General features: G+C 34.5%; 1 protein-coding gene across 7 annotated transcripts in view; it reads left to right on the top strand.

Moving 5' to 3' along the window:
- The window catches only part of DGKB (diacylglycerol kinase beta), a 715,318-nt gene that overhangs the window by 520,398 nt on the left and 172,504 nt on the right, over nucleotides 1-22,416 (top strand). For all 7 annotated transcript variants that reach the window (XM_043589012.1, XM_043589009.1, XM_043589010.1 and 4 more), the window contains 2 exons: nucleotides 2,223-2,313; nucleotides 12,590-12,785. In XM_043589012.1, the coding sequence (XP_043444947.1) occupies nucleotides 2,223-2,313; nucleotides 12,590-12,785 (287 nt within the window). The remainder of the gene's footprint in view (nucleotides 1-2,222; nucleotides 2,314-12,589; nucleotides 12,786-22,416) is intronic.

The following is a 22,416-nucleotide window of genomic DNA, read 5'->3' as shown; positions in this document are numbered from 1 at the left end:
CTGGCCATGTCACTCAACTGGTAATAAAGTTCTGTCAGCATCCTATTAATCTAGAATGTCAACTCCAAACCTCCTAGCTTGACATATATGTTCTGAAACAGACCTTTGTTAGCCCCTACCCTGTATTCTCTTAAGTCATTCTGCATACCTAAACTGCCCAGAACTTGTTTTTCTTCCTTGTTTGCCACCTTCTAGTGACCTATTAAAGTGTCGCCTTATCTTCTGAAGCTCTCTGGCCTCTCCCAGGAATAAGCGGTTGACTCACTGAAATGTTTCCCCATAACATTTTGTTCATATATTATATAAAGAATTAACTTTTTAATCATTTCATATGTCCATAATCTTACAACATTCTGCGCTCCTTGGAAACAAAGCATTGTGATCATATTTATATATTTACAACTTACCCCAGTAGCATATGGAAGTTAATGTCCTTACTGAATATTTGTTGAATGAATGGATGGATGAATAAATGAGTCCAAGAAGGTCTGGATGAAATGCTAACACAAGTGTTATTAGAAAACTTGCTGAACATAGAGAGACAGTTCCAAAACGTCATAAAACATCTACTTGTTATTATCCTAAGATTGTCTTGAAACTACTGCATAAAATCATTATTTCCCTCTCACTTTATTGAATGCCATGTTTTCATCAGAATGATGAATCAATAGGAAAATATTTTTAATTTGTGTAACTTCAGCCATTGTGTAAATTTGTAAACTTACATATATTGAATGAAGTAGATATTTACATTAATTTAATATAAATTTGCCTGTAGGCTCAGGCCCACAGATCTTGGTGTTAAACCGATTCTATCTAATTAGCTATCATCTCTTTCTAACTACTCACATATATGAAGTCAGGCCATAACTCGAGGAAAATATTCTCCAAAAAAGAGTAAAGATTCATGGTACTAGAATCCTAGGCGTAGGACACTTTCAGATTACTGGCCTGAATATGGTGATTGATACAACAAGAGCTAGTGACAATTTTGTAAGTAAATAAGTCCTTGTATGAGGCTATTATTGGACATGTCTAGATAGATGAAATTAGTTGTATAATTCCTAATTTCATATTAGAGAACTCTATTCAACACACTGTAATAATAAACGTTGTATTAGGCTCCATGTAATTTTCCATAACTGATCATAGGGCTGAATTAAGTAAGGTCCTTGCCAAATGTATTTTTAATTGTTGAAATGTTTTACCTTCTAATGTGAAAAGCACATATCAATATTTATAAGCCAAAAAGAATAATTTGTTATGAGAGATGTATTTGAATATGGCAAAAATTTTTGTTTTGCCTTTATGTGCAAAAATGTATCTTATTTTACCTTCTTTTCTTCTAATTGAGGGCATAATACCTTGTTAAAATATGTGTAATTAAAAATTGCGGGTTTTTTTCATGAGAATGAACTTTTAAATTCAATATTGGGTAATACATTACCTAATGCAATTAAGTTACATTAAATGATCATAAATTTATTTACCTGGCACAAAGAAAGATAGGGTTACTGGATCATGGGAGAAAATAAATTTTGAGCATCTTACTTCCAGATTATATACTAATATATTTTAAACTATATTTTTTGCAACTTTTGTTATACTGATAAAATGCTACTACTTCTTTTGTTCTCCCATATGGTATCATAGTTTTTCACTACTATTCACAGAAAAGAGGCTACTGTCTGAAAAAAATAATGGCTATCCCAAAGTTACTAAATTTTATCTTTATGGATAACCACTATTTTTTTCTTTTCAATATGCTATTCAATCATGTCAATCTCTGATGAATACCTAGCCATCTAGAAATATTTAGCATTGTTAGCTTAGTCTCATTTTTCTCATAAAAAGCTCCAATTGTTTTTTTCCCTTTATGATTATAGAGTTGCTGGTCTAAATCAAGTTGTCTCTGAACAAGCTAAGAATTATAAGCGCTAAAATCATATTTTAAAACCTGAGCAACCAATATATATAAAAGTCAAAGATATACTTGTATCTATCAGATCAACATATTCTTCTAATTCCCTCAGAGGCAATCATATAATTTGACACCAACATTTAAGCTTTGAAAATTATGTGACCATCTATTATATTATAGATGGTATATGTCCTCAAACCTTTTTTATGACTTATAATACAAGAAAGGACTGCTCAATTAAAAAAAAAATCCCTTCTGTTATTGATAATTGCCTAAGCTGCTTCTTCCTTTCCTTTTTCAGAATGAAGAACAAATTTTGGTATTTTGAGTTTGGCACATCTGAAACTTTCTCAGCCACCTGCAAGAAGCTACATGAATCTGTAGAAATAGAAGTAAGAAACATGAATTATATTTTATAATACAATGAAATGGCTTGAGTTTGGTTATTAATGTTTGTGACAGTCCATGTGAGGAGTTATACTTTGAGCAATCCATATAACTTTAACCCGCAATCCTAAAATTTCATTTCTGTCACTCATTGCGATTCCAACACTATCTGAATTATTAGTATAAAGTTAAGTTTTGAGTATGAGTTGTTTTAATACACTATAAAAGGATGAGAGGTGGGACACAACTTTAGAAATCAATGGAGAAGTTGCTAGGCATAGTGTGGTTAGAAAAATGTAAAATGAAGGAAAGTACTTGAAAAGAAAGGAAAAAAAGTTGCAAGATACATTAAAGAATACTTTTTTTTCAGGTCTCAATATCTTACAATCTTTAAAACACAGTTAACTAAAATTGTACTTGATTTTGTGAATAAGACTTAAAATATATACTTTTCCATTCCATTCCCATTCATTAACTAGATTTTTCTCAGTTCCCAAGGTTGCCATTTCCCCATTACATTTATAGGAAGCGGAAAAACCAAAAAGAGGGCAAAGATAGCAAGAAAGACAAACTTTGAAAAGATTTGGAGCAAATAGGTCCTCCAAAAGAATATAGCTACTGTGGGACTAAAATTTTTGGAGATGGGTTATAATATAAAATGACTTAGTTTTGTTGAGAGATTTTAGGGGGTTAAGAGAAAGGAAAAGTTACATTTTGTTGAGTGGTAAAGACAAACCAAAGGAACATAATTATGAAACAAGAACATCTAATGACTAGCTGATATAAATTGTGAAATATTGGCTTTAGCACTTTTTATTTAAAAATGAATATTGGCTTTAGCACTTTTTATTTATGGATCCATTGGATCATAATGGTCTGCCTGAGTTCTTCATTATTCTAGCTTTCTCGTTTACTGTTAATGATTGTGACAGCAAAAGTGGTCCTATTTCAGAATGTAACTTTTTTGGGGTTTTTTGGCGGATAAATTCAAGTATTAGAAGTAGAATTGGTGATCATGGAATGGAAAACACTCTCCGTGACCGAATCAGATCATAACCCTGAAAAAGAATATAATCCCAAAAGACGAAGGATTTGGGTTCGACATGGGCTTTCTGTAATTACTGTTCATCAAGATTTATATATGTATATATTTCATATACATATGTAGAGAGTGATATATTTAGATAGTTATATATATATACACATATATATTTATAAAAAAATAAAAATCAATATTTCTTTAGCTTTAAAATCATTATTTTAAGAAATTCTCAATAAAGTGGATTTTTAGCATTGTTTTACCCTCAGAAACCTATGCTCAAAGAAAATCCATAGAAGGCAAAAATGAAAAAAATAAAAGTATGACTTCTGGTTGAACTTAGGGTGAATACTCTGAAGCCTCTTGCACTTCTCCTTGCTTTATCCTACCACTGAACACTGACTGAAAAAAAGTGTTGAACTAGGAGAGAGAATTCATGGATAGGAAAACTCAGTATTGTCAGGATGTCAGTTCTTCCAGCTGGAGGACTGACACTACCTGACTTCACGGCTTACTATAAAGCCACAGTAATCAAGACAGTGTCGTACTGATGAAAGGACAGGCAAACAGATCAATGGAATAGAATAGAGGGCCTAGAAATAGACCCACCCCATAAATATACTCAAGCTTCTTTGACAAAGGAAGAAAGCCAATGCAATGCAGCAAAGGAAGTGTTTTTTTACTAATGGTGCTAGAATAACTGGATGTCCACTAACAAACAAAAAAAAAATCTAAAAGAAATGAATTCACTCTTAACAAAAGTGAACTCAAAATGTATCAAGAACCTAAATGTAAAACATGCAACTATAAAACTTCTAGAAGATAACATAGGAGGAAATCTAGATGGCCTTGAGTATGGTGATGCCTTTTAGATACAACACCAAAGGCGCACAAACAGTGGAAGAAATAATTGATAAGCTGAACTTCACTGAAATTAAAAACTTCTTCTCTGTGAAAGACATTGTCAAAAGAATGAGAAAATAACCCACAGACAGAAAATAATTGCAGAAGATATATCTGACAAGAGACTGTTAACCCAAAATATACAGACTCTTAAAACTTAATAAGGAAATAAACCACTCCACTGAAAAAAATGGGCCAAAGACTTTCACAGATACCTCACCAAAAAAAGACATACAGGTGGCAAATCACCATATGAGATGATGCTCCATATCACATCATCAGAGAAATTTAAATTAAAACATTAATAAGATACAGCACTACACCAAAACACCAAATGCTTGTGAAGAGGTGCAGCAGTAGGGACTCTCATTTATTGCTTGTGGGAGTGCAAAATGGTACAGCCACTTTGAAAGACAGTTTGGTGGTTTGTTACAAAACTAAACATATTCCTACAATCATCTTCCTTGGTATTTACCTAAAGGAGCTGGAAAGTTATATCAACACCAAAACGTGCACACGGTTGTTTACAAGTTTAATAATTGCAAAACTTGGAAGAAAACAAGAGGTCCTTCAGTAGGTGAATGGATAAAAAGACTATGGTACATCCAAACAATGGAATATTATTTAGTGCTAAAAAGAAATTAGCTGTCAAGCCTTCAAAACACATGGAGGAAACTGAAATGTGTTTTCCTAAGTGAAAGAAGCCAATCTGAAAAAGCTGCATACTGTATGATGCCAACATATGACCTTCTGGAAAAGTAAAACTGTAAGACAGTAAAAAGATCAATGGTTTTCAGGGGTTGTGGGGAGAAGGAGAGATGAACAGGCAGAGCAAAGAGAGGATGTTAGGGCAGTTATAATACTCTGTAAAATACAATGATGGTAGAAAACTTCCTTGGTTTGTTCAAACCCAAGGAATGAACAGCTGGAGTGAACCCTAATGCAAACTATGGACTTTAGATGATTGTGATGTGTCATTGTAGGTTCATCAGTTATAACAAATTTACCACTCAATCCAGGACGCTGATAAATGGGGATGCTGTGCCTGTCTGTTAGATAGATGGGAAATCTCTGTACGTCCCCTTGAATTCTGTGGTGAACCTTAAGCTGCATGAGAGAAACAGAAAAAACGTGAGTTGGGAAGGGGCAGATAGAGAGGGAGACAATTCTAAACAGGCTCCACACTGTCAGCGAGGAGCCTGATGCGGGACTCAAACCCACAAAACTGTGAGATCATGACGTGAGCCGAGATCAAGAGTTAGACGCTTAACCAACTCCAGGCAACACCCCCCCCAAATAAAGTCTTAATTTAATAACATGTTGATCTAAAATATAATATTATATGTCAAAAAGGTAAAAAAAAAAAAGAGAGAGAGAGCGAGATTTAGAAAACATAACAAAGGGCATTCATTTGAATGAAAATGAAAATAAAGCACATTTTATGAAAAAAAAGTTTTAATGATAAAAGTGTATGGTTTTGTTTCATACAGCTTTATATTCTACAGAAAATCGATTTAGAATGCCCCTCCCCCCACCCAAGAAATATAGGCACCTAGAATAAGTTATTCTTTCTGGTGTCTTACTTTTACAAGCCCTCCAAATCTGGCTTCCTAGCTCTGCATTTACCGGCTTATTTTGGGTCACATTGCAATAGCATATATAAATCAGAACCAGCGCCATGCCCTCACCACTTTCTTGTTGCATATCCTGAATACTGTTATACTGTCATGTATTTATCTCAGTTCTAAAACTTGAGGGGTGTGTGTGTGTGTTTGTGTGTATAGATGGTAACGCAAAACCAGCTTTTCTACTCACTTTTTAATGAATCCAGTCTATCATAGTAGCAAAATATGCCTTTCTACCCTCAAGGTTACTTTATAATTTAATGTAACAAAAACGTTAATTTGGAAATTGGATTCTGTTTGCTGTTGCTCCCTACTTGGCCTAAAATTGTACCAACCATGATTTGAAAATACATAACTAAAGATAAAAATACAAGAGTACCTCAAGTAGATACATGCTTTATCAGCAGCTTCTTTTTTTTTTTAATTTTTTTTAACGTTTATTTATTTTTGAGACAGAGAGAGACAGAGCATGAACGGGGGAGGGGCAGAGAGAGAGGGAGACACAGAATCGGAAGCATGCTCCAGGCTCTGAGCCATCAGCCCAGAGCCCGACACGGGGCTCGAACCCACGGACTGTGAGATCGTGACCTGAGCTGAAGTCGGACGCTCAACCGACTGAACCACCCAGGCGCCCCTATCAGCAGCTTCTTCAAAACAAACTATTTGCTCTGTGACACTTTATTTCACTTTTCTTTTTCATAGAGGAAACTTTTTCCAAAAGGGATGAATATTTGGAAAAATATGAATACCATGGTATAATAGTTGATAATAATAGCTAATTTTTCTCTCTTATTAACTATACCATCTTCTTGGTGCTAAGCAGTGTGTACACATTATCTGATTTAAGTCTTTGTCAATCAATTAGAGAGGTTCCCATATATTTCCACTACAGAGATGAGCAAATGAGCATGTTATTTAATAATTTAAGAGAAACAAGAATTGTGTTGCTGACAAAATGTGTAAATCTAAGGAAATAAATAAATTGGAAATGATATATATAATAGGAAAATATATACGATATATATATATAACATGTGTAATATATATAGCATGCAGGCATATATATGACGTGAAAGAGAGATGAACAAAGGTGAAATTTTTAATTTAAAAAATTTAAGTTATTCTCTTTGTTACAAAAGATAAATAATACAATGAAAAGTCTTAAAATTAGAAGATATGTTAAAAGCAAAGTTTGTGTTAAACTATTTGGGGCATAGATGTGCACCTAAGACTCATAGGTCAACATCTGGAAATGAAGCTCTAAAGTTGGTGGACTTTTAATTTGTTCCATGTACCAGGCAACATTCATGAGAAAATAGAATAGTCCATTTTCCAAAGTTTTTTCAGTCTTTTGGTTAATTTCTGAGACTAAGAAAGATGGGTGTTTTGAGGGTTAGAATTTCCATTCCAAAGCACTAAGATTTGTTTTAGTGATTAAGTACTTCTATAAAAACCAAAATGATCTCTAGGATTAACAAAGGGCAAGAAGCCTCAGGGACACAAAATAAATTCAGAAGGATTCTACAGTGAAGATTCTTCCTACCCAGTAATCTGCAAAACACTGAGCTTTTAAAGACAATGGGGCAAACTTTTATAGCTCAGTCTCTGTTCCATCTGTATCACAATTACCTTGGATACTCCTTCAACACATATTTAGAGCACCTTAGCTGGGTCTCAGCCATACCAAACCACAGTCTTGGGGCGGGGAAATAAAATTTGTGGATGGACATTTTTTAACAACTTTATTGAGGCATATTTGACATACCAAAAACTGTACATACTTAATATATACAACTTGATGAGTTTGGGGATAAATGTGTACCCATGAATCCATCACCACAATCAATGCCATCAGCATATCCATCACCTTCCCTCTTTGTGAAGTGTGTGTGTGTGTGTCAGAGAGAGAGAGAGAGAGAGAAGGACACTTACAAGATCTATCCTCTCTTCTAAAGCTTTCTGGGTGATGATTTTTTTTTTTTTTTGCTAATGAAATTCTAAAAGCAGTAAGAAAGGAGACTATAAAAGTGTGGACCTCAACAAATGTCACTAAAAACAAAAGTTGGACTCATTAAATCCAAAACATAAACAACTTCTTATTCCAGAAGAGAGTAAGAAATGTGGTAGGGGTGGGACATAGTGTTATTTTATTAAGATAAAACATCATAATTTTTCTTAGGAGAATGAAGAAGAAATGAGACAAGTAAAAACAGAGTGAATGACCAAGACATGAATGAATATTCTCTTCTGTTTAGCAGAAGTTATTTTTAATGAGATAACTTCTGGTAAGAATTCTAATATCCCAGCAATAATTTTTTAGCCTTCACAGTATCTATCAAAAAAGAAAAATATGTAAAACTCAACTGATTTTCTGCTGATACTTATGGCTAATGCTGGATATCTTGAGCCAGCGATATTATCATCAACATGTTTAGCAACTGGGTGTGTGCATGCGTGGTACAGGCCTCAAATTTTCCTGTTTTCGGGTTTGCCTCCATCTTTCTCTCGCTTGCCTACCAGCTCCCATTCTTCTCTGAAAGTCAGCTTGCGATTATCCACAATCAAGACTTCTATCACTACCACTGGACTGCCAGCTAATACTAAAATTACTTAAAAGGCATGCCCTGGGCCCCTATACCACACTGTCTTTTGTAGATAGAAGTCATAAAATGCATTTCAAAAAACAATGAGCTTACCCACGGGAAAATATAGAATACCCCAGCCTTCATACATCAGGAGAGATGCTGTTAGGCCATTTATGTGTACAGGAGTGTTTTTTTTTTTTAATTTTTTTAAATTTTATTTAAAAAAATTTTTAGTGTTTTTTTTTTTTTTTTATGTCTGAGAGACACAGAGAGACATGGCACGAGAGGGAGAGGGAGACACAGAATCTGAAGCAGACTCCATGGGACTCGAACTCACAAACCGTGAAATCATGACCTGAGCCAAAGTTGGATGCTGAACCAGTTGAGCCACCCAGGCACCCCTGTACTGGTGTGTTTTAATTAGTGGATTTGCTGTTGTTGTTCTCTGCAAATACATACATAATTGGGTGTTACGAATCCATATGAATTTGAAGAAACTCTTCTAAAAGTACACGTAAGCTATTTTACTCCAGGCTACTTTATATAATGAACAAAGCAATGTCTGTATGCTTGATTAAATCAAATTATGGATAATTTTTATTTGACCTGGGCAAAGAATTAGACTCCCTATGGAAAAATATTTACAGGGTATCATTAATTATATCTCATCAAATCTATCCACACTTACAACTCTCCTAAGTTCCTCACATTCTGAATTTTCCTATCAAATGACATGTTAACTGAATCTCAAACAATACATTTATTTATAAAAGTTTGTCTTTAACATCTCTGCATAGTTTGGTGCAAGGTATGTTTGTAAGCAAGGATTAAACTACACTGGCAGAAAAAAAATTAAACCATCTTCGTTTCTTTTAGGTAAATTTGTGTCTGGAATAAGATCTTCCAAATTAAAACTGAAAAGAATGGACAGTGGCCTCATAGCATCACAGTCTGCAAATAGCTCCCATAGTACTATATGTTAACGACCTTTTTTCTACATAATAAAAATATTCAGGATTTATTGACTAACTGAGGCTGTTAGCTTTTAAGCTTTTATATTCTTTTCCTCTGTAGCTACCTTTTTAAGAATCATAAATCTTCAAAGCGGATGAAAATATTATGTGACACAGTATTATAAGTTGTTTATATTTCATAGCCTTCACGTCAGCTTTTATTTCCATGCACTCAATTGGTGTGCTACAATTCCTGGTCTCCATCTGAACTAGCACCGAAATTTTCCAGACTAATGAACAAAATGTTAAAGCAAACAGAGGAAGGTAACCCGGGGTCAAGAACTAGTGGAAACAAATCATTAATAAATAGCAATTTATGTAAGTACATTGTCCTGCTCTCATAGAAAACTCCATGTTCTTCATTAGTCCTGCTATGGGACTCCTTAAGGATTTTTTTTTTCATTTTTCCGAAAGCTGCTTGCTCTGTTTCCTTGAAACTACACGTGACGAGACTTGGAAAAGTGAAAACATGAATAACAGTATACACTGGTATTTTTCAATTGTCACATGTAACTCCCCTAGTTCAATTAAAACGAAAAAGCCTGTTTGCAACCGCTCTCCTTTTCTGCAGATGAACAAAGGAATACTCCTTCACTAATTCTGAAAGTAACTTGTCACAGTGGGGTTCTAAGGCCTAGTCAAATAATTGTCTTAGTGTACTACCTGCTGTGTTCAATATTGAGTGAAAATGGAAGCCAGGCCCTAACTCTAGCTTATTTCACAATTCTTCTGTTATTTAAATGATTTTAGTCAGTTTGGGGAAAGCCAGACCTTTATAAATTAACAGCAGGGAAATACCAAAGGTGTCAGATTGCATATTTATCATCTTTTTCGTGTAATACTTAAATATGTATTAAGAAGTGACTGACATAAATTAGGCAGATTTCAGAAGCCACAGGCCGTGGCTTGTAGAGGACCCCCTTCTGCTTGACATTTCATCCTTGTCAAAGATCAAATTATTTTAATTTAGGCTGCAAATTATAAGGAATGAAGACTTCTTTGTGGGAATTCCCTGTGGTAATCTGACTTTTGTTGTTACTGCTGCTTGTCAGTGTGCAAAAGATATAATATGCATGCAAATAAGGTTAAAAAATATGTACTATCTAATTATCCAGCCAGTACATTCCACTTGAAGACAGTGGGAGGGCTGACACACAGTATGTGTTTGATTCATTGAGGCCTGCAGGGTATTTACACAAGATTACTTTTAATTATGAAATTAATATCTGTTTATCTAGAATATATAGCAGTAAGTGAGTATACACATGAGCAGAATTCTTTAGTAAAAAGAAATCATCTTAATTTAATACATGAAAAGGAGGAAAAAAAAATCGCTTGTTTCTAGGGGGGAAAAAAGGCATCATCCAGACCTTGGTTTCACCCCCTTTGAAACAAATTGAATGAAAACTTGGCACCTTCGCTAGAATTTGTTTCTAGCCCTGCCAAGTAGACTCAAGATGTGTTGCTTTATTTCACAGTTTTTATATTTTAGCGAACAAGATGCAGGATTAGATTCAGCAAGAAGACACAAATGTGGAAAAAAGAGAGATTTCTTGTTTGTTTTTTTGTCTTTTCATTTAGGTGGAGCATTATCTCTTCTAGGTTCAAAAATTCATCCTTTCCATGAGAGACAGATGAAGTCAGTATCGGTGTTGTTTGTTTCTGAAATAACGGGTGGCGAATAAAACAGCCCCACTGCAGATAGACTTCAGTTTATGAAATGCATATCCCTAACAAAGTTCTTTGTAAAACAAAGTGTTACATATTTGCATCTCTTCTCATATCAGCTCATATCAGCTGATGAAGGGAAAACAGTACCTGGGATAAATTCACAGTAAATGCCATTTTAGAAACCTCAAAGTGAACGAACAAATAAATAATAATTCCAAAAATACACCATGGCCTTGCCACTCTCCACATGTGTCCCTCAGTAAAAATGAACAGAAAAATCAAAGAATTAAAAAGTGACCACTCTGAATATCACAGAGCCTGGTCTGTTAGCAAGTTTCATATTTTTCATAATCAAAAGGGTTGTTTTGTCACCAGGTGAACAAAAAACTGTGGCTGATTAATTATTTTTATTCTTCCATTTGTTGTTAAAGCAGCTATAAAGTAATGGTGGGTTGGAGATTGCTTTTACTGCTGTTCTTGGCATTGCTCTCACTCAGCCTGCCTGGTCCTGCTCTTCCATATTCCTTCGGACAACAGTGCCTCTCATTGCCTTTTGACACTGTGCTTGGAACTTAATCTAGTGCCAGAAATCATTCTTGGCCCCTGTGACGTAATTCAGGTCTCTGAACTGCTGTTTTTTTTTACTTTTTTTCCCCCCAAAGTCTATTAAGCTGCTTCTTTCTCTGATCAACCAAGTGAGATCACAAATATGAATTGCTTCCCTATTTTCCTTCAATAGTGGCTTGCAGCGTGTTCTAAGTAGGAGGCAGTCACAAAAAGTTCTGCCTGACTCGTGAGTTCAAGTCCCACATGGGGCTCTGTGCTGGCAGCTCAGAGTCTGGAGCCTGCTTCGGATTCTGTGTCTCCCTCTCTCTCTGCGCTTACCCCATTTATGTTCTGTCTCTCTCTCTCTTTCTCTCAAAAATAAATAAACATTTAAAAAAAATTTCTGCCTGAGTGTTGACCAGGTTTCCTAGACTCAACTTCTTTGCAACACGTCGGAAATTTCTAGCTGGACATACTTAGCATCATCGGTTTCAAGAGAGGGAACAAAAAAGTTGAGCCAAATCGGTTATGAACATACTTTGGTTACCGCTCATACAATGACCTTCGAAAACACTGATTTCTACTGTTTTTCCCTTTGTGGTGAGATAATGTGTGTCCTTCCCAATGGGTTTCTGTAAATAAAGATAGACGGATGATTTAATTTGATCATGTTTAAAGATATGTTTAATTGATAGCTGGTTAATGTTAATGTCTCCTTTACCTTTCATATTGACATTTAGCGTAGTCATTTAAGTGTTCTTGAATGGTTTATTTAAATACGACAAGATTGTGGACTTAAAAGCTGCTACTGAAAGATAAGGAAGTGCAAAAGAAGAAATCAAGGAAAGGATGATCAAATATCTTACTGGTTTTTTTCCTTTGTTCTTTTTACTGATCAGTGTGATGGAGTACAAATAGATTTAATAAACATCTCTCTGGAAGGAATTGCTATTTTGAATATACCGAGCATGCATGGTGGATCCAATCTTTGGGGAGAGTCTAAGAAAAGACGAAGCCACCGCCGAATAGAGAAAAAAGGGTCTGACAAAAGGACTACACTCACAGATGCTAAGGAGTTGAAGTTTGCAAGTCAAGGTTAGTTTTCTCTCATTTAATTGTGTTAACTTGCTTCTTAACCTGCTTTTGAGGCTACGTTAAAATTAAAGACTTTTCCATTGCACTGTAGTCTACATATATATGCAGTTATATTTTTCATACTATCAGATATGTATGTGTAATTAAGTTATAATATATTCTAAAATCACATATACACTGGTTGTATTTTTCATGGATTTTTTTTTCCTTCTTTGGATCTCATTTTTTTTTTTATTCTCCTTCCCCGCAGAAAATTGAATACATGTGGGTATTAAGTGGATAAGATTATAGGATATATTGCACATTAAGTTCTGAAATGTGGTCATCTTAGTCAAGATGTTTGAGTTGTTATAACAAGAGCCTTGTTAAGGCTTTTCTAACATTGTGTTACAAGATTTTTTATTTTTGGCTTTGTTCAGTCAGGCTATGACATCCAAGCTATCTTACATTTAGGTGTTGCTCTATAATGAATGACATGTTTAAATATCCCACAAAAATTTTTGGTTAGCTGCTGTTATTTTTCCAGAAATTTTATGACAACAATTGGGAGACCTGGGAAACAGATCATAAAAGACTTAAAAAAAATGGGGTAGAATAGTTGTGGATCAGAATTTTCAATTTCGTGGTGATGTCTTGTGGGACAAGACAACTAATTCTTGTTGATAGATTTTATAGACAAAGATACTAAATTGGTAGTATTCTCATAATCGTGCTTCAGTAATTTTGTTCATTTCTTTGAGTTTCCAGAATCTAATTAATACCATTGATGGCATTCAGATGGCCATCAGAAAGCATATTGGCTTGCTCAATGTAGCAAAGACAGAATATGGAGAGGTTACAGCCTTATAGACCCAAGAAAAATAAATAAATATATTTAAAAAATAAGTAACACAGTAACATGTGAAGATGGTTGGTAGGCTTTATGGTGGTAGGAAATAGCTTTATCTTTCCTTGTCTTCAGGTATCTGATTCAAGTTTCGGTACCTGGCAGTTACTTATGTTATATGGAATATGGTGACCATGAGGGTGACAAAGATTAACAGAGAAAATATTAGGTACTATTCTCTTGAAAGGAGTGCTTATTACAACCTGTCAATGACAAAAAAGCTTTTGAAGCCCCTTAAGCATGTGGGTAATCTTAAAGAGGTAAATCCTGAAGAGTCATGTAATTTAGTACAAGCAAATATACACCAAGTTAATATAAATGCTTCATACTCAGAGTTAATATAACTATATGAAAACATCGAGAAAAGTGTTTTTTTGGAGGAGACACATATAGAAGAAGTGACTAGGTTTGTACCATATGAATCATAAAATGAAGGGAATTAGATATAATTATTTCCCTAGGGGTTGTTGACATTAATATTGTATTTATATTTAAATATAAGGTTAATATTCTAAGAAAATTAGTAAAAAATCTCCTACGTATTAAAATTAGTTCAAGGACCGTACTAAGATCAGACTTAAAAATCTCTGCTTCTCTTTATAGGGAAGCACTGAGTACATATATATTAGTAATATAATCCATATAATTTAAAAAAGTTATATATATATAATATTTATAATAATTTCCAATATTTATGTGGTTACTACATACCAATACTTGACATGTCCTTTGCATGTTGATATTCCAGATAGAAATCTGAATTATTCTCAATGTTCGGCTGCCAGCTACATTCACCTCTCGAGCTGTTAAAGTTTGTCAAACTCGTGACTGTGCTCGACCGGGACGAGTGTCTATACAACCCCTATTGCGCTGGCCTCCCTGGCCTCTGCTGGCCTCACTCTCACCCCTCTGTATGCTTTTTATCAGGATACACACCTGAAATAAAGCACAGAAAAATCAGCCAGAAATACTGCCAGAGACTGTCATTGCCCATTAACTGTACAAGAACTTCTTTCTTCCCACTGTCTTCTTCTTAGTGTTGTGGAACTATTAGGGCCAAGTTTTCGTAAGTTCGGGAAAGAAGAAACTACAAACCTGTAGGGTTTGTGACTTCAAATACATTTTTTCTCACCACAAAGGGAAAAACAGTAGAAATCAGTGTTTTCGAAGGTCATTGTATGAGCGGTAACCAAAGTATGTTCATAACCGATTTGGCTCAACTTTTTTGTTCCCTCTCTTGAAACCGATGATGCTAAGTTGTTTGAGTTTAATCTTCAGACAAGAACAATTCCCTTATTAAAAATGACCTTATCAGCTGAATATTAAATAATATACTAACCTGTATTTCTTTTTTATTAACTTTATCTAGATTTTTTTCCATTTTGATATATTTGACAACAAAATAGCTAAAAGTATTTCAAAATGCCTCTAAGATTTGATTGCAGATTCATTCTGCAATTTACAGTACAACAGTAAATGTTGTACTCAGTACTCAAAAAGTGAAAGTTATTACTTAGTAGACCCCTTTTCTAAGTGGTACATATTTCTATCATTTGATTTTGTTTTTAGTATCTTGACACAAAAACAATAGTATTAAATGTTAGGTCAATCGGTATTTTAAATCTAAATATATTTTCAATTTCACATAGAATGATTATAAGTCTTGACTTTAGCTTGAAATATGAAAAATGTAATTCTAGTTGAAAACATTTCTTTGGCCCAGATCCAAGTTATTATTTTTTACTCTTAGAAAATATGTAAGTAAAGAACTAAACAAAAAAATTAGTACTATAACTTCCTTTTTAGGAAGTACCTTCTTGAAATATTAACAAACAACTTTTCTGATATGCCTCTGCAAAAAGTTTATAATTTAAACTAACTTTTAGAATATTGGAAGGATGTTTGTTTTCATAAAGTGTAAGAATGCTTTTGATGGGGACGGAGAGTAGAGGCAGCATACATATCTAGATTCTTATAATAAAGAAAGATTATTTTATCTGGTAGGAGCGTTTAAATTAAGAAAAAGTTTACTTATTTTTTTCTTCATTTTGAAACTGTCATAAACCAAAGGTATGGGACCAGGTTTTAGAGCATTAAATCCTCATCTATGTTATGCTGTCTATGATCTGGGACTCCTGCACAATTAATTTGCTTGCAATCTTTGAGGACACTCACAGCATAGGATCAGAGTATCTTCAGTTAATAATTTCACTGGTTGGAAATTTTATGCTTGGTTTAATTCAAGTTGATCAAAATTATAAGTAATTCATTTAATTACATTATTGTTCCAGCAGAACATTTTAGAACAGTTGGATGCAATTCTGAAACATATTCACACTCATCCAACTCAATAGATAATTTCTTTGTGGGTTTGTCTTTTGTGTTTTGTTTTTGGAAATATAAGTAAGCGTGTTATGTATAGACACCATGGTCTTTAAGCAAAATTGTAAAGTAGGCCAAGTAGTTCTTCAGTGCGCCTACCCCTAATATTAACTCAGTCTTCCCCACTACTTTCAGTTACTGAGTTTATCTTTGCTTCCTTCTCTTCTGAAGTAAATCCAAGCCTCAGAAGGATGTCTAATAAATTCACTCACATTAATGTAGAAATGACTGATTGCAGATGAAAGTAGAGGTATTTGCATTTTAAAAGAAATAAAGGCCTTCAGCTAAACCATTATTTTTCAAACTTTGTTCCATTGAGTTATAACTGTAATTTTTCAGAGGTTCTGTGAAACCTTGGTTCAAACCAATTATTGCCATATTTTGGAAATATAAGAAAAAAAACTATAATGAAAACACGGTAAGGTGTGTTCTATAAAACATTTTGTCATATTAATGACTCTAAAATCATTAAATTCTGCTACCACAAAATAACTTCCTCTCCTCCTCCTGTTTCTTATCCTCCTCTTCCTTCTCAGTAGATAGATAAAAAGACAGATTATACATATCTACACACACACATGCACACACACACGTACACACACACACGTGTGTGTGTATGCACAGATAAAAAAAATAAAAACTGTGCCATTAATTGGAAAATCTGTAGTTTTGTAACGGTCACTTAAAAAAATGTATGTGATGGGCCATGTGGGTGGCTTGGTCAGCTGAGCGTCTGATTCTTGGTTTCAGCTCAGGTCATGATCCCAGGGCCATGGGATCAGGCCCTATGTCAGGCTCTGTGCTGAGCTTGGGTACTGCTCGAGATTCTTTCCCTCCCTCCGCCCCTCTCCCCGGCTCGTGTGCTGTCTCTCTCTTAATGTCTTTGTATATTTAATAGGATAATTGCACATAAGGGTACATTACCACCACAGTGTATATGATCACATTCAATTAAAAGGCCCACAAACTTTGGTACTTTTACTTGGCATAAGCAATAAACGGTACATAACAATCAATGGAAGTGAAAGCAAAGTGATAATAATACTATTTTAAATGAAAATGGAAATGAATTTTTAGGAAGCATTTTTGTCATAAAGAAATTGCATTAAGTACATCACAAAGATACTAGGCTTGTAGTAGCTTAAACATCAAGTGCGCTTTTATCAGAGATTTGTGGTATAAACATGCTCACAACTGCAACCAAAGAGCCTGCAATGAAATTGAAACAAAATTTCAGCTAAGTATGCAGAGTAACATGAATTTGACTAACAAACTTCCAGTGAACATCTAAACCAAATAACAAGTAGCATCTTACAGTAATTTGGATTGACAAAGTTGAAAAACTGTGTTTTTTTGGATTGGGCACTGTTTGTTAATATTTTTTAAATATATATAATACACTAGTATGTTTTTTTGTAAATGATTTTAGCAATAATTCACTTCTTACTCTGCAAACAGAGTAAAAAATGACTAGGGTTGGCAAACTCTGGCCTAGGGGCCAAATCAATCATACAGAATTTTTGCAAACGAAGTTTTACAGGAACACAGCCATGTCCTTTCAGTTGTATTCCTGCTATAATTGTCTATAATAGCTTTCGTGTTACAGCAGTATAGTTAAATAGTTGTTTCTTAAAGACTGGGTGGCCACAAAGTTGAAAATATTTGTCTGGCCCTTACAGAAGTAAGGTTTAGAATATGGACTCCAGGTTTAGAATATGGACTCTCTGCCTATTTCTACCAGCCATGTTCTTATATACCACGCATGTTCACAGACTCTATTTTTTGTGCACATAAGTGAGATTGTACCATATACATTGTTCTGATACTTGCCTTTTTTTTTGATTATATATCTTAGGGATCATTCCATGGCAGAATATCATTTTATTCATTTATTTAAAAAAATTTTAATGTGTTTACTTATTTTTTGAGACAGAGACAGAGACAGAGCATGAGCAGGGGAGGGGCAGAGAGAGAGGGAGACACAGAATCCGAAGTAGGCTCCAGGCTCTGAGCCATCGGACAGAGCCTGACGTAGGGCTCAAACTCATGAAGACAGTGAGATCATGACCTGAGCTGAAGTCGGACGCTTAACCGATGGAGCCACCCAGGCGCCCCTCATTTTAATCATTTATATTTTGTGGCTACAAAGTAATCTATAATGTGAATATCTTATAAATTATTTATGCTTTCTTTTTTGTGTTTCAGTCAGTTATCTTCACCAGTATTTTACTTTGTAAGTCTTTATTTTAATTCCAGTTAGTTAATATACAGTGTTATATTAGTTTTAGGTACACAGTGTAGTGATTCAACAGTTCCATGCATCTCCTGGTACTCATCACAGCAGGTGCACTCCTTAATCCTCGTCACCTATTTAACCCATCCCCCATGCACCCCCCTTCTAGTAACCATCAGTTTGTGCTCCATAGTTAAGAGTCTGTTTCTTAGTTTGTCTCTCTCTTTTTTTCCCCTTTGCTCATTTGTTTTTAGTTTCCACATATGTGTGTTATCTTATGGTACGTTTTTCTCTGACTAACCTATTTCACTTAGTGTTATAACCTCTCTAGCTCCATCCATGCCATTGCCAATAGCAAAATCTCCTCCTTTTTAGAGACTGAATAATATTGCATTTTCTCTATATATCACATTTTATTTATCCATTCATCAATCATTGGACACCTGGGCTGCTTCCATATCTTGGCTTTTGTAAATAACACTGCTGTAATCATAGGGGTCCATGTATCCTAAAAAACATCTTTCAAAGTATTTTTTAGCCAAACAGTGAGGACTTGTCAAGTAATGTGAGCAGTTTTCAGCTATGCTAATGGTCTTAGCTTTGAAGGTACAAGTCCAACTATTTCACTTCCCAGAAATGGTATAAGGCCACCACGTGAGTTGCAAAACATTCCTAGCATTTACCGTCACATGCTGTTTGGTTCAGGATATTTTCAATGCCACACAACTGAAACAAAATGCAGAAATCAGTGAAAATAAGATGACTGTGATACTGCAACTGTTGATCAGAAAAAGTCCATTATTCTCATGGATTGACTATTCAAAGTGAACCTCTAAAATATATTTGTACAAATAAAATCTAAATTTTCTCTTCCATTTCCTGATCTTTAAAATGTTGCTAAATCTGAATAAAATTTAAAAAAAAAAGGTTGACTGCTTTAAAAGGTTTGAAACCACTCAGCCAAAGTAATTCAAGCCAAAGAGTTTTAAACATTTGCCAGAAGCTACTGGAAACACTGTGGGGAGCCGCTGGGACTTCCTGCTTGAAACCTCATCAGCCAGGTGACTGTTCACCACACATGTGGATACAAGTATCCAGGTACCAGTCATATGGAAGTTTATTTAAAAAAAAAATAAATGTTTATTTATTATTGAAAGACAGAGAAAGAGCACGGCAGGGGCAGAGAGAGAGGGAGACACAGAACCTGAAGTAGGCTCTAGGCTCTGAGCTGTCAGTGCAGAGCCTAACACGAGCTTGAACTCACAAACTGCGAGATCATGACCTGAGCCAAAGTCAGACGCCTAACCGACTGAGCCACCCAGGCACCCCCAGAAGTTTATTTTATGAACTAATTGGCATGTGATAATATCCAAGAAATTTTCAGTGATTTCATCCCCATTCAACAATGCGGATTCTTTTATTTGGGCGGCATTTCCCAGAATTGCAGCATGCATTCTGCTGATGGAAAATCAAAATGGTTCAAGCTGTATGCAGATGGATATTTTAAAGTTTAATACTTTTTATATCTATTGTTATAGTTGTTTATGGTAAGGGATGCTGCTTTTTTTAACTTACAATTTTAACCTCAGTTTTATTCTTGAAGTAAATCTGTTTGAGCAAAAATAGGGTAAAAACCAAAACTGAATAATAATATAGGAGGTATTTGAGTAAGGCAAAGATTGTGAAGGTGGGACAAGAAAGACTGAAGTTTAGAAGTTACAGGTCTCCTCTCTTCCTGTCATTCACACAGCTCTAATTTTGGACACTTAGTGTAAACATTCTTCCTCTTTTTCATCATCTTGCTTAAAGTTTCCTATGTATCAGTCCCCCAAGAGTAAGCTCTTCTACGGAATTTACACTACATACACTCCCACCCCACCCTATGTGTGATGTGTGTGCTCTGTGCTAGGAAAGACTAAAACCCTGATTCTTCTTAGAAGCCAGAGAAGAGAGATTGTGCACCTGACTATCAAGGAATCTCTCTATATCAGATGTCTTTATTATTTTGTTTTTGAAAACTCCCGGGAAGTAGGAAGAAGAATAAATCAGTCCAAACCAAACTGATCAAAGAGAATAAGCAAATTGGTATCTCTGAAAGCAGCAAAACTTGAATTTATTTTGCCTCTGAAGATAAATAAGATTATTGGCTCTTGTGTCTCCATCTTTAAAATGGGGATCGTAGGCTCTGAAAGAGTTGAGATTAATCTGTGTGTGCTGTGCATTGTTATCGCCTGGGCAACTGCGCAGGCATTTACATCGTAAGACCCTAATACTTTCTATGCCTTGTACAGGTTATACTTATCTGAAAGCTGATGGTAAGGACATTTGACATCCATTATTATCAGTTTTTCTAGACATTTCTGTGGGTTATTTGGGGTAATTTAGAAGGCAATGTTTTAAGTTGTCTAAATATAAACTGCAACATTCATTTTAGAACTGTAGATGATGTATTTGGCATTCAAACATCGGCAAGCAGAACAATTTCCAAGCATTTAAATCCAGTGATTAAATCAATTAAATTTAGAAACAAGAAAGGATTTTATGCTGCATTATTTTACCTGGATCTTAAAATTGTGGAAAAAAGATTATGGCATTTGAGATATTACATTTCACAAAAAAAACATATACTGATTCCATGATAATTTTATTCATTGAAAATAGATCCAAACATTTGCTATCTAGTAACCTTTAAGGAGATGTCTCAAATGAGTTCCTAATTGTATATTTTTAAACTGCCTCCAGCAGTGGGTAATGTAAATAATATCACATATTTAGTAAAACTATCTAAATCTCGAAGTTTCTGTTTACAGCTGAATATTGAATCATACACCTAGATATCCTATATGATAGCTCTCTATATTTTTATGAAAGGCATGCTTTTAAAGTTTATAAAACAGTAATAAAAACTTAAGGAATATAAAACATATTTCTTACATGTAAAAGTAGAAATGTATTTTCACATTGTAAGACTGGGTATTCTTATCTTTGACCTAGCTGTCCTATAAAAGCATATATATTATGAAGAAGCATTTATGAAATATCTATTTGTCATGGCACTATAAAAGTACAGAGAATGTGCTAGCCTCATAGAAATTTGGAAAACAAAAGCCATAAATATGAGTAAATTATTATTTAAGAACAATTGAAACATCAGTTGGCAGTCTTTCGAACTAGCATTGTTGCCCTTTTCTCCCATGTTCAACAGTCAAATTTTCAAAATCTGACACACAGTATTCTAGAAACAAAGTCTGGCACATAGTATAATTCTGGGAATAAAATCTGACACACACGATAGATAATTCTAGAACTTCTTATAGTAAAATGGTAAGTCCACAAAATCATTTTGATACAACAGATAAGTAATAATTTAAACAGGGAAGTGGTATTTTCTAATACATAAATGAGATCATTACTATTAAAAGCTTATTCTTAAAAACAAACTGAAATAGGAAAATGGAGAAAATCCAAGTAACACAGAGGTAGGGAAAGGGAGAACAAGGAGTAATTTGCTTCAACACAATGAGTCTGGGAAAACTTGAAACAAATTAGATTTTTGTAGCAGTTGCATTTTGAAAAATATATGATCTGGCAATCAATCTAGTCAATGCAAAAGCAGAAGGAAAGGGATTTGTTTATTTGAGGGTTTGAATTAAAACTCAGCTGTTACCTTCTCGGACTTCTGAGGCAGAATACCTTCTTTATTTCCAGTTGTTCCCTTTCTACTTTTCCAGCTATTGATTTTAATTGTGACTTCAGGGAAAGAAAATATAAACGCTTTAATGGATCATTTTCTCTATGATGTTGGTGTCTAACATCAGTGATAAAACGACTACCTGACGTGTTTCTGTGACATAGTATTCAATCCTGAGTCTGTAGAAAACAATGGCAGGTACTCCACCCAGGCTAAGGATGCATTATAAGTCTAAGTAAATTTAACTTATGCAGTGGTGAAAATATAAAATACATTTCCAAGTTAAATAAATATTGACTGATTATATAAGCCTCAACTGATTGAATAACACTTGTAGATCTTGGTTTCAAATCATAGTCACATAAAGCTCCCAAATATGAGATCATTCTTATAAGTTTCCTAAATGGAAAACTCTACTGTAATCTTGCCATTTGAGGAT

This window comes from Prionailurus bengalensis, chromosome A2 (assembly GCF_016509475.1).
Source record: "Prionailurus bengalensis isolate Pbe53 chromosome A2, Fcat_Pben_1.1_paternal_pri, whole genome shotgun sequence".
NCBI lineage: Eukaryota > Metazoa > Chordata > Mammalia > Carnivora > Felidae > Prionailurus > Prionailurus bengalensis.
This window is presented reverse-complemented; position numbering and strand designations above follow the sequence as displayed.